Source organism: Schistocerca americana, chromosome 2 (assembly GCF_021461395.2).
Source record: "Schistocerca americana isolate TAMUIC-IGC-003095 chromosome 2, iqSchAmer2.1, whole genome shotgun sequence".
Lineage (NCBI taxonomy): Eukaryota > Metazoa > Arthropoda > Insecta > Orthoptera > Acrididae > Schistocerca > Schistocerca americana.
Genome location: NC_060120.1, coordinates 648,758,928 through 648,772,837, shown reverse-complemented (window position 1 = coordinate 648,772,837; position 13,910 = coordinate 648,758,928). Strand labels below are relative to the sequence as shown.

At 46.8% G+C, this 13,910-nt stretch overlaps 1 protein-coding gene across 1 annotated transcript in view; it reads right to left on the bottom strand.

Moving 5' to 3' along the window:
- Positions 1 to 11,228, bottom strand: part of LOC124590551 — a 29,790-nt gene extending 18,562 nt beyond the window's left edge. Inside the window, exon 1 of the mRNA XM_047131658.1 lies at positions 11,188 to 11,228. Coding sequence (XP_046987614.1) covers positions 11,188 to 11,201 — 14 coding nt within the window. The 5' untranslated portion in view covers positions 11,202 to 11,228. The remainder of the gene's footprint in view (positions 1 to 11,187) is intronic.
- Between the last annotated feature and the right edge of the window lie 2,682 nt (positions 11,229 to 13,910).

The window sequence follows — 13,910 nt, the reverse complement described above, 5'->3', positions numbered from 1 at the left end:
CCGCTTAACAGAAAGTGAAAGGAACGTGTCGTGCTGCCCTTCTCGGCGAAGCCCGGTGCAGCCGTTCTTACAGAACCAAACACACTGCGTGACAGCAACTACGACAGCAGCAACTTCCTGGTAGTGAAGCAAATGTTAGTTACCCAGTGTCATCAACAGAGACGCAGACACTGCTTTCTGTGCACCTATTATACGTGTGACAGCTGTATTACGTTTCAAAATCTTAAGAAAAATGTAATTTCTAAGTGCAGCTGTCGTTTTTTCTTTCTTCCTTTTCTTGTGCCTCTGTCCTGCCTCTAAGCGGGATCGGCATGTTTGCTACTGTACTTGCCATGGTTAATTTAAGTGCCACTCTATTAACCTCCCCCACCCCTCCCCACCCCCACCCCTCCCCAGGACGGAATATGTGTATCCCAACTGTCTGCATGTGAATGAGTGCGAGCAGCTTCTAAAGGTTTGCGAATCTTGTAACTGTGGCGGGTCTCTGGTACCAGCCCGATATTCACCTGGTCGGGTGTGGGAAACCGCCTAAAAGCCACATGCAGGCTAAGTGGCAGGCGGCCCCTCGTCGTTAATCCACTGGGCGCACTGGATCCTGCGCCGGCGCACCTGCCCGGATCGCAGAAGCGGTGTGCCAACATGTGCGGCTGGCTGGGAGGGCAAGTTTCGTCAACTGTCGTTAACTACGGATTTAATCAAATGAAGCTATACGGTTCCAGAGACGTTATTTGGATAGTGGAGGGAAGCGTTCTAGGGTAGTCTGCACATCAGTGCAAAGCTACTGTGACGAAGTGGCGTAGTCTTTAGCTCATCTGCCTATTGAGCAAGAGACCCGGGTCCGAATCCTGGCCTTGGTACAAATATTCATCCGTCTTGTCAGTATGCATATATGCAATTATGGATTCATTTTAGAAAAGTGTACATTCGAAACAAAGTTTCATCATCAGTGGCTCAGTTTCTTCTCTGTTGTTTGCGTAATAAATTCCTAATAGTAGGTCGGCCTAAACACATTACTGTTTATTAGTAGACAAATATCCGGGACCAATAAAATGGGATCTACAATATGAAGCAACAAGATATATGAACTGAGAAGGTGACGCGACCAATTTGTTATACTTAGGTAATTATACGGAAACAGTCCGCCTCCTTAGCTGAGTGATCAGCGCGTCTGACTGCCGTGCAGTAGGCCCGGGTTCGATTCGCCGCCGGGTCGGAGAGTTTTTGCGCTTGGAACTGGGTGTTGTGTTGTCCTCATCATCATTTCATCATCATCGACACGTAAGTCGCGCAATGTTGCGTCAGCTGAAAAGACTTACAACTCGGCGGCCAAACTATCCCAGATGGGATCTCCCTGCCATCAATACTATACGACAATTTCATTCCATTTGATGTTTGCAGAAACGAGGTACCCTGGAGAAATCACATATGGGTAACATATTGGCCCCTACAGTGTGTGTTACCCATCGGTTTGTGGCAAACCGAACGTCAGTGAAGGAGGCGATGGTTCCGCACGGGAATACGCAGTATACATCACCTCCTCCCACTCTGGATCATTCCATCCATCATGACATGCGGAAGTGCCGTCTGGAAGGCAGTAACATTCCGTAATAGCGGAATTTGGGGTCCAGTCCTTCGACTGGTAGACTTCCTGAGTGGATCTGTGGAATGGAGGTGCACGGCCAAGAACCTAAGTGTCTTTGGTCATAGGCGTCTAGCTTGGAGCCAACGACTGGAAGAACTGAGGGGAAAAGCGGTGGTGACCGGAAGGCTGCCAGTTCTACACGCTACTGAACCAGGGTCTACTCTCCTGCAGTAGCTCGGAGTTGCTCTGTACAAGACGCTACTGGACCTGGTTTTTCAGCAGGCAGCTGTCGGTTGGGGAAATGCGACACATACGAGTATATATGGCCTAAAAAGGTACAAAATCGAACTCTCAAACTCGCTTTGCACCTACGTCTGTATTTGCCGACGGTTACTCCACTACGCAGTCGGAATACTTTACTTTCTGGTGAGGTTCAGGCGACTGGCCGGTGACTTCTACGAAAAATGTAGGACGTCTTAGAACCGACAGATCCGCAACCTGGGAAGAGGGCGTAGCGCGACCACGCCACCATGTAGCTACGCATGCTGGCGAAGTATCATGTTCATATGATGCAGTTTTTTCCGTGTGTTTGAGTCCGACTCTAGCAAGGACAGGCAAGAAGAAAAGAAACTGGCAGTGGTACAACGACCGTCTGGAGGAACAATCGGCAGGGCTAAGCTTCACTGAAGATAGGAAGTATTTCCCGTTAAAATGATCGATAAAGCCCTTGGGCGTTGGGTGCTTATGCTTGCTCAGTCAAAGCGAAGTTGCTGACCCTCCCGTTACTGGCATCTACATTCGTGGCCTGTCTCGTGTGTTAGGAAGTTATCAGTCATCAGATGGAAGACAGGTCAGTATGGACCAAGAAAAGGGCGTACACGCTGTTGCAGAACGTTATGCACATAGGCTACAGCAGTGACAGTACCTGAAGGAAACGCAAGTAGTGGCATCCGTGTTCCTAACATGACACAGTCTCAGGCGAGAACGGCAGCGCCGCCTGAACGGTCTCTTCCTACCATATTGGCAGAGTTGTAAGGCGTTCCAGAAAGAGGACGTATGGAAAGCCTAACACAAGTACATTGCGTATTTTTCTGCAACATCCGTGAACAGGACACTACCTCACTGTTACTGTGTCTAATCACAGTTGCTCAGACACAACAATTTGCGAGACACGTGTTACCTTTGTGCGGAGAAATGCATGTGGCAGACCGACAAGCATACGTAACACAGTTTCGAAGCCGATGACACAAAGTCTGACGGGAAATATATAACCCTGAGACAGACGCTAATTCTCTAGCCAGGACAGACGACGTGGTCGTTGAAGTCTTCCGGTGCATAAGGCAAGATAACGATCCTGGCGCTGGATTACAGCACGTGGTGGACCTCTCTCATACCGCTGTATGATATTTTTCTGCCATATGAAATCTTCTCGAAAACAGGTTTTTATGACTATAATTACCACGGAATTCCATAGCAATGGTGAGTAAATACTTAAAGCTGTATTGCACTTCATTCTATTTCCTTGCATTTTCCGCTTAACGTTATTTCAATAGGCGGGAGCACTTACAGAATGCGTCGTGAAAGTATGAAAACTAAGTATCACTCCACGGCATATAGTACGGACATACAGAAATCTACGCTTGTTACGATATCGTGTGGAGTCGATACCAAACAGAACCAAAGGGGCTATTGAACGGATTCAAACCAGCACCAGTGGTCACAGGTTTCTTCGACCCATGGGAAAGCGTCAAAAAGGTGCTGAAAGATATGAACTGGCGGACGCTCGAATATAGACGCTAACTATACCGTGAGACTTAGTGTTGAATCTAGGAATACGTTGCAGAGCCCTACGTATTGCTCCAGTACGGATCGGAGAATAGGGTTAGATTAATTACAGCACGTACAGCATTAAAAGCAATCATTCTTCTCGCGATCAGTACGTGAATGGAACGGGAGAAACTCCTAAGTACTGGTACAATGGGACGTACCCTCTGCCATGCACTTCACAGTTGTTTGCAGAATATAGATGTTGATGTAGATGTAGATCGTACTCCTGTTGTCACGCAGGGTTACGCAGCTCAGGGCAAGTATGGTACGGAGTCGCTGCACAGAGTATTCAGCTGTAGAGCAAGTGGCAAATTGGAAAGCTTACGTAACGTCAGACAGAAGCCGCTGTCGATTATATAAGATTACTATGAACAACACGTTAGAATCCAGTAAGGTGGTACAAAACAAACATTGATTTAAATCGGAACAGCAAATCTCCATTCGCATATAGTTTTGAAGATATAATACGGCCAACTTGCTAGAAAAAGTTGGCGGTAACGAGAGAATGGCGGATGATGATTCCGCAATTTTTTGGTGTATAACATCACTTGTACTTTTCTGGTGGAGGAAATAGTCTGATATTTCTTATAAACGAGAGGCACACTAACAGCATTATATTTGGAATCGGTATTTGCAGGTAGCTTTCATATTTTGCTGAACGTTCAATCTAGACTTTTTAAGAAAATATGAATACACGTGAGATCTGCGTTCCGGCCCTAAGGACCATACCATGCCACCTTGTCATTTTCTGCCATGAGGCGTCATTCGGGTGTGGTACGGAGAGTGTGGCGTCGGGAACAACGCTCTGTCGGCCATTGTCAGTTTTCTGGAGCGTGGGGCCGATAATTCGTATTCAGATATCTCCCCCTTTGTGGTCCGAAGGTTGAGAGCAATCTGTTCCAGTCCTTCCAGAGAGGGAAAATCTCTGGAAGTATGAGAAATTAAAGCTCAATGCTCAGCATCAGAATAAGGCATGTTGACCACTCACCTACAGAAGCTGACACTTTTTTCCAGCAGAGGGATATGTATTTTTGGGGATCTACCTGGACGCAAAGCTACTTGCTTAAAATCTATGATTCTTGTCTTACACAAAATCATTACATGGCAGGCACTGAATATGTTGCATCCCGCGCCGGGGTTCCTGGGTTCGATTCCCGGCGGGGTCAGGGATTTTCTCTGCCTCGTGATGACTGGGTGTTGTGTGATGTCCTTAGGTTAGTTAGGTTTAAGTAGTTCTAAGTTCTAGGGGACTGATGACCATAGATGTTAAGTACCATAGTGCTCAGAGCCATTTGAACCATTTTTGAATGTGTTGCACATATCGACTGCTAAGCAATTGACGTGTCCGATGGCACCACGGACGATCAGGTTCCCCTGGGGATCATTCTTTGGTGGGAGGACCGGTATGGGGCTGATTCAACCTTGTGGGGACAACTGAGGAATTATCTACAGGAGAAGTGGCGCATCCGGTGGAAGTTGACATTAACAATCGGAAGAGCAATGTGGTAAGCACATGCTCCTTCAGTGCGAGCGTTCAGTGACGTCTTTGTCCATGGATCTTGCTCAAGAGCTAAGGAACCGAATGTGTCAGCAGTCTTTCAGGTACGGTGGTTATAGTGTTCGCTTTTCAGTTCTTTCAATCAGTTGCAAGCAAGAAGAGTGTTCAGCAAGTAGAGAAACACTAGGTACGCGAGGAACAAAAAATATGTAATGCATATAATCTCTATTTTTATCTCTACTTTGTTCTTATTATAGTTTCTTCACGTTTAAGTGTGAGTACTCTACTTGGATTGTTTGCAGTTGCATGGACCTGGAGATCGCTTCGGCCATCTGCAGCACTGCCGTCCAGTTCTCTAGTCAATGAGGCGTGAGCTCACGGTTCCATTGGAGTGTCAATGGAAGCTATTATGCCTACTTAAGATCATATCAGATAACGTTTGACAATAAAGCATGTTCTATTAACTCAGTTTCAGCAGAATGTTTTCGTTCTACGCATATATCTGTATTTCCTGAGCGCCCCTCTGTTTGCCAGGAACCCAGACTGGGCGAAGTTTTTTTTTGTCTCTGATGTGGAAAGAAAGCGCACGAGGAAGCAGTGAGGCGTGAGGCCGAATCTGGAACGACAGTCACGCAGTATGGGGCAGGGCAAGGGGAGAAAGCGGCCGATCTTTTTACTCTCTGTCCACAGAACCTACCGCCTTGTTTTCTGGCCGGTTCACTGTCCCCCCTCCCTCCCCCGCCTCCCCGCCCCCGTCATCTGAGACTGCGGCTGGCACCAGTAGCTTACAGAAAGTGAAAACGCAACGGGCTATAACTTACGTATTACGTCGCATGTGATCTATTTATGAACGAGCCTATATGAGTCCATGAATGAGTTAATATGTGTGGGTCTCGGTAAATGGAAGACACGAGAGGTGGCAAAGTCGTTGAAGCACTGAACTCGGGCTCTGGAGGACCATGGATCGTATCCTACTCCAGCTATCCTTGACTAAATTTCTTGTTTTTCCCTCAGTCATTTCAGGTCGAGTCTCGTACTTCGATGATTCATCGACAAGGGCTACGGATAATTTGTGGCAGCATTCTTGTCTGGTCGTCTGTCGGAGCCTCGACAGCGATGGGCCTTTAATCTCGAAGCTTGCTGCAGACGGTAACATTATTTGATTCATGAGCAAAGATGCTGGATACTTTTATAAAAGTCTTATTGCATTTCGACCCTGAGTATTATTTTTTTTCTTCTTAATCCTTGTGTCAGCTCGTTGTTATACTACCAGTCAAATGGCTCTGAGCACTATGTGACTTAACATCTATGGTCATCAGTCCCCTAGAACTTAGAACTACTTAAACCTAACTAACCTAAGGACATCACACAACACCCAGTCATCACGAGGCAGAGGAAATCCCTGACCCCGCCGGGGTATATACTGCCAGTCGCGAAGCTGTTTTCCCCCATATTTTAATTTTCACGAACGACTGGCTTAATGTTGTATCTCTGTTGTTGCTTCACCAGCTGCTAAGATAAATTTTGATGTTGGTAACTTCACTGGTATACAGAAAACACAAATTAGGCGCCGACGTAGGAGTTAAGCACATGTGGCTGCATAAACAATGAAATTTACAGATGCAACGGAATCAGTGAAGAATGGAAAAGATACGGCACTGGAAAAACGAGACATTGACCTTGACACGTTGCCTCTGAGGAGGTCCAGCAAATGAATGGACTGATATTTGAATTTAATATTCTTTTATTTGGTCACGCAGATGGGCGCTGCAGAGAAAGGAAATCACAAACGACCGGCTTACATCGTTATCTTCTTTTTATTCTTAATGCACAACCGATATTGATAAACTCTCTGGTTACGTGGAAATGATTTATCGGCAATTGATAATATGAAAGTGGTCAAAAATATTGATTTCTGAGTGTAGTAAATGATTTTTTGACAGAAGTAATTCAAGACGATTTATTTGAAACACCCTTCTAAAATTTTGCTCAGTTAATGGAGCTATAACGACATTTTGTCGGAGGTAATAGAGTACTATAAGAGGGAGCATTTAGGGCAAAAGCAACGGTTAAGTTTGCTAAATTGCGGGTATTTTTTTCAGTCATTTGGGTACCAGTACTGGACGCATGTACGAACTAATGATAAAACTAGCTTAAGCATGTATAAGCAAATACTTGCGAGCAGAATTTGTATATGTCTGACGGCCAATAGTTTTAGGATAGGAAAGTGAATTCCAAACCTGACACGATCAACGGGACGGTGCAGTGGTAAGAACGTGTTGTACGAGGGTTGGAACTTAAATAGTGGCAACTATTTATTCACAAACGATACAACTGATACAAAAGAGTTACATGTTTGTACCTGTTAGTGTCCTTCAACGTAGTCGCCAGCGTTGTGTAGAACCCGTCGCCTGCGATGTCGACGGCGTAGTATACCGTTAGCAGAGCCTGTTCTGTTGATGGTGCGAATGGAGCGGTCTACTGCCTGTCGAATCTCTGGAAGAGTTCTGAAGTGAATGCCACGAAATGGTTCCTTCATCTTCGGACTCATACAGCGCTAGCTGTGGCTGCTCTGTTCGGTCGATGATGGGACTGTGACGTACTGTACCAACCACCATACTCCCCGGACTGAAGTCCTTGTGACATTGATTTGATTCCGAAGATGAAGGAACCACTTCGTGTTATTCACTTCATAACTGTCCCAGAGATTCGACAGGCGGTAGATCGCTCCATTCGCACCATCAACAGAACAGGCTCTGCTCACGGTATATTACGCCTTCCACATCGCTGGCAACGGGTTCTACACAACGCTGGTCACTACTTTGAAGGACAGTAACAGGTGCAAACTGTCTCTTTTGTATCGGTTGTGAATAAATAGTTGCCACTGTTTACGTTCCAACCCTCCTATATCCCTATGCGGATTTAGATTTTGCGTTGTTTCCCTAAATCGTTCGAGGCGCCTTAATGGATGGTTGATAAACAAAAAGTAAGGACTGTTTCCTTCCACAACTTTGCCCATTCCAATGCCATAATTCGGGGTCTCGTTGTTGACGGGATGTCAAACTCTAACCTCGCCGCCTAGCTTGACATGGAAATACGTGCTCAAAGTCTACAAAGATACTATTTTCCACGACCTAATTATGTTGAAAGACTTCTTGCAATATACCTTCCACTATTTCCTGGCGGCGCAATAAATTATTGCTTTAAAAGACGGACGACAAGTTCTTGCTAATCTTCAGCTCCCACGTTGTGGGACTGATTTTACTGTAAAAGTTAATTATGGGGTCTGCAGTTGTTAAGACCAGTAGGGACGTGCGCTATCTTGTAGTGAAGGACCAAACTGAAAGCGAGGTGGTGCATTCGTAAGGTAGCAGACTCTCAGTCAAGAGGCCGACGGTCGAAACCTCCGTCTGCTCATCCATATTTAGGTTTACTCTGGTGTCCTTTAACCATTTAAGGCAAATGCTAGTGTGATTCCTTTGTAAAAGACACGGCAGACACTTTTCTGATCCAAACATGCGGCCGCGCAGGGTAGCCGTGCGTTCTTGGGCGTCTTGCCACGGTTCACTCGGCTCCTCCCGTCGGAGGTTCGAGTCCTCCCTTGGGCATGGGTGTGTGTGTGTGTTGTCCTTAGTGTAAGTTAGTTTCAGTTAGATTAAGTAGTGTGTAAGCCAAGGGGCCGATGACCTCAGCAGTTTGGTCCCATAGAACTTACCACAGATTTCCATATTTCCGAACTTACAGCCGGCCGTTGAGGCCGAACGGTTCTAGGCGCTTCAGTCTAGAACCGCGCGACCGCTACTGTCGCAGGTTCGAATCCTGCCTCGGGCATGGATGTGTGTGATGTCCTTAGGTTAGTTAGGTTTAAGTGGTTCTAAGTTATAGGGGACTGATGACCTCAGATGTTAGGTCCCATAGTGCTCAGAGCCATTTGAAACCAAACTTGAGTGTTAAGCACTAATTTCCCTTCCTTTCGTTATTTCAAGGAAAAAAAGGAAGGTTCTGAGGAAGAAGAAAGGAAAGAGTAACTGGTTTCGCTGTCGTAATACCGAGATGAATTTCGTAATCGGAAGGAAGGAACGAAAGTATGAGGTCGTATGATTTCAAACCAGAGAAACGCAGACATAAAAAGTCAGCCACGGATGTATCAAAGCAACCTGGTTAAGATGTTCAGTGAAAGCATCTGGAACGTAAATCAGGATACCGATACTGAAAGTGCCTCAACGAGTACGCTGGTTCGTTCGGTGACTGGTCGGAGCAGCGCCCGACCACAACTTGGACAGTACACCTGTCTGTGGTTCCTCTCAGCCACTGTACAGCTGTCGCTGGTTTCCTACCTTCTATTCTCAAAACAGACCACACCGTGTTAGTCGTTACCGCTGGAGCGCGTTGCGGTAGCGAAAATCGTGCTTCTTGTCTCATCTGGAGCGTGACTGTGGACTTCACTCTGTTACGTTCTTTTTGTAGCTGATCACCTGTGTTGTCTTCCGGCAGCGGCTGTGGGCAATGTCGACCTTGTAACACCAAATGGAAGCTTGCTGTCGCGCTACAGCTCGTGTTCTGCGGAGATTCTCAAGTACCTAGCGGGGAAAGGTGAAACCTTATGAAATGTAAGCTATGTTATACGATGGCTATTCGGAAACTAAGGAGCCATCCGTCGCGAAATGGAAACCACAGTGAAAATCAAAGCTGTTTTATTTGCAACAGTTATCCACACCTTCCAGCTACTTCGCTACATAGTCGCCTCTCCGACTTCGACATCTATCTCACCGTTGTACCAGCGTTCTAGTAACCTCGTCATAGACGGCAGCGACCTGTGCTTTCGGACAAATTTCTACACTGGACTGCAACTTAATGCCGGCCGCGGGGGCAGAGCGGTTCTAGGCGCTTCAGTCCGGAACCGCGCAACTGCTACGGTCGCAGGTTCGAATCCTGCCTAGGGCATGGATGTGTGTGATGTCCTTAGGTTAGTTAGGTTTAAGTAGTTCTACGTTCTAAGGGACTGATGACGTCAGATGTTAAGTCCTACAGTGCTCAGAGCCATGTGAACCATTTTTGCAACTTAATGTTGTCTTTATAACTAGCACTTCATTTGAACACAGATGAAAATCGTATGGAGCCAACTGTGGGCTGTATGGTGGGTGGTCAAACACTTCCCACCGGAAACGCTGCAGGAGTGTCCTCATGGCACCTGCAGTGTGCGGCCGAGAACTGTCATAAAGAAGGACATGGATAACATTTACATTATGTGGAGTTGCATGAAATCAGGCGAAATCTCTCGTCAGGCACTCATTCTTAGCAGGAGACGCTATTTTCTAGGTATCTTTAAGTTCTGACTGTGCTCTCCGAACTAAGAAGAAGCCGGCCGGAGTGGCCGAGCGGTTCTAGGAGATTCAATCAGGAACTGCGCGACTGCTACGGTCGCAGGTTCGAATCCTGCCTTCGGAATGGATGTGTGTAATGTCCTTAGGTTAGTTAGCTTTAAGTAGTTCTAAGTTGTAGGGGACTGATGACCTCAGATGTTAAGTCCCATAGTGCTCAGAGCCATTTGTACCATTTTTGAACTAAGAAGAGCTAGGTGACGCTGTCTATGAGCATATTACACTGCCCAACACATCTGTGCAAAGCCTCATCGGATTTTCACTGTGGCTTCCATTTCGCGACCGATATTTCCTTACTTTCCGGATAGCCATCGTACAAAAAGCTTCATATTGTCTTTTAATATCACTGATGTGGCTAACTAATGATTAAAAAGAATGTAAAACAGCAGTTAAAAGTGGAGAGGGAAACCTTGCATGGCAGCAATACGTCGATAGCAAATTAATACTTCTAATACTAATTCAGAAAATTTTTTCAGAGAATTCAGCGCGGTGGACAGTTCCATTTTTCCTCGACTGAGCTCTTTATCCTCCTCTCGTGCTGCGAGTGATGATCTTAGATGAACTTTCTGGCTAGACAGTAACTGGATTATGCTCAGAGACCATGTAACAGCACATATCGAAGGTGAGCATGTTAGTCGTTGAAAAATGGAAACACCAGCAACGTGGCTGGATGCTCGAGTGTAAAACAATGGAAAGCTACACGATTTCAAAGGGATGTAGTATCGGCTTCATTTGACCAGAATCGAACCAAACGAGTGTCACAGTGATTTCACAGAACAAGCGCAGGCAAATTTGCACAGACTGGATGACAAACAAAACTAGATGCACCAGACAGGATAAGCTGTGTGAGGAGACGATAGAGTGCGCGTGTGAGATATGAGAGAGCAGAGCGGACTTACCCGGGTAGGCGCATGCCCGCGGTCCCAGGAACAGTCTGGCCGGAGCGCCGCGCCAGACTGCGGGGTCCAGGGCTGCAGCCCGGTGAGGTCGTCTGGCGCCGGCGGGAGGGGCGAGAGGGGAGGGGAGGGTCCGCCCCCCACCAGCAGGGGGTCCGCCGAGACGCGCCGTGGCGAAATCTCTGGGGCCCGCGAGACCTGCGTAACGCCCGCTACCGCTCACCGCTCACCGCTTACCGCGGCGGCTTTATCGACTACGCTCACTGCGGCAGATCGCAGCTGGCGCGTGTGCCGCCGATAGCACGTGACGAGAATCAGCGGCTCGCTTCCTCATCTCGCTTAGCTGAGGGAATCAATAGACCAGAGACCGGGACACTGAGGAACGGATAAAGTCGCTGGAAGGTGATTCGTCCTGAGAGGTTTATGAGACCGTATCAATTACATATATGCTTCTGACATATCCGTAAGAAGAGACACCTTTTCTATCCAGCAGCACTATGAATTACGAAGGAATTACAGACATTGCCTGCGAGTGGACATTGATGGGGAATGAGATTTTCACTCTGCAGCGAAGTGTGCGCTGATATGAAACTTCCTGGCAGATTGAAACTGTGTGCCGGACCGAAACTCGAACTCGGGACCTTTGCCCTTTGCGGGCAAGTGCTCTACTATCTCAGCTACCCAAGCACGACTCACACCCTGCCCTCACAGCTTTACTTCTGCCAGTACCTCGTCTCCTACTTTCCAAACTTTACAGAAGCTGTCCTGCGGACCTTTCAGAACTAGCACTCCTGAAAGAAAGGATATTGCGGAGACGTGGCTTAGCCACAGCCTCCGGGACGTTGCCAGAATGAAATTTTCACTCTGCAGCGGATTGTGCGCTGATATGAAACTTCCTGGCAGATTAAAATGGTGTGCCGGACCGAGACTCGAACTCGGGACCTTTGCCTTTCGCGGGCAAGTGCTCTACCATCTGAGCTACCCAATACGACTCACGCCCCGTCCTCACAGCTTTACTTCTGCCAGTACCTCGTCTCCTACCTTCCAAACTTTCCCTCAAGGCAAAGGTCCCGAGATCCAGTCTCGGTCCGGCTCACAGTTTTAATCTGCTAGGAAGTTTCATTGATGGGGAAGTTTGAAAATTTATGCTGGACACAGATTCGAATCCGGGTCTCCTGCTTACTATGCAGATTCGCTGACCACTGCGCCACCCGGACACAGTGGACATCGCAACAGCGCAGACTACCCCAGAACGCCTCCCGTCAGACCCAAATTCTCAACCTCATACTACGGTTGTAGTGTACTTCACCGATTCCCGTAAGAGTTGGAGCCTGGTCTGTAGAGATCATTGGCCACTCTCGCCTTCCACCAATTGCACCACATCGTTCTACACCCTCGTCGTTTCATAACTATTCGACACACAATTAACTTTTAACGATACTAGAATGAGATTTTCACTCTGCAGCAGAGTGTGCGCTGATATGAAACTTCCTGGCAGATTAAAACTGTTTGCTTGGCTAGCTCAGATGGTAGAGCACGTGCCCGCGAAAGGCAAAGGTCCCGAGTTCGAGTTGCGGTACGGCATACAGTTTTAATCTGCCAGGAAGTTTCATATCAGCGCACACTCCGCTGCAGAGTGAAAATCTCATTCTGGAAACATCCCCTAGGCTGTGACTAAGCCATGTCTCCGCAATATCCTTTCTTCCAGGAGTGCTAGATCTGCAACGTTCGCAGAAGAGCTGCTGTGAAGTTTGGAAGGTGGGAGACGAGGTACTGGCAGAATTGGAGCTGTGAGGACGGGTCGTTTAACGATACTGGCAATAACCTTCTAGGTATTTAACCGCATTTTCAATGTGAAAAATCCTCCGGCGTCTCAGCCACTATTTCAAATGGCCTTCCTCAGGTGCTTTTGCTCAGTAGCAAAAACAACCTGAGGAAGGCCATTTGCAACAGAGGCTAAGATGTTAGAGAATCTTACACATTGAAAGTGCGGTCACACAGCCAAAAGAACTGTATTGACTACGACAACGGCCGCGGAAGTCTACGCTTACATTCGGCGATACTCTTTATTGGCAGCTTCTTCTAGCGACAGTTCTTCGGAGAATTCGATCCAAATTTAGCTTGCAATTTCTCTACTGTCCTCTAGGAGAAGGTCGTACCAGCAAAGGACTTGAACAACATAATATACGCAGATTAGTATAAACTATTCATATGTAAAGCTCGTTTTTTCCCCCCCATTTTGTACTATAACATCTCTAATATTCTGAACATGTGGTACGTCTGTGACCGCTGCGGTTTTGTTTTGATTCGTTTCTCATGACGGATCTAGCACGCTTCCAAGTAAGGTAAGAAGTCTACTAGAGCTGCCTAGACTTACTGTGTCCATATTTGATGGAAAAACTTCATCTGCTAAGTGCATTATTTGACGATGAATTAAACTTACTGACAGACATAGGGCAGCTACAGCAATTACTTTCGTTGCAGTTACCTTCTTAACAAAAGACCACTACAAAAAAAGAAACTACTGAGATTAAAGTACCTCTAAATAACATCGGCCTTTTGTCGTAGAGCTTCCATTGCTCAAGCCTTTCAAAAATCAGCTGAACAGAAAGATGGGGAAGTTCTTTTATGCAAGAATCAAAGGAATCGACGGCTCTCGTTTTACACAGGCCCCTGTCACGATCCAGATTGGCTTCTACCAACTACCACAATGTTGGAGATGTACA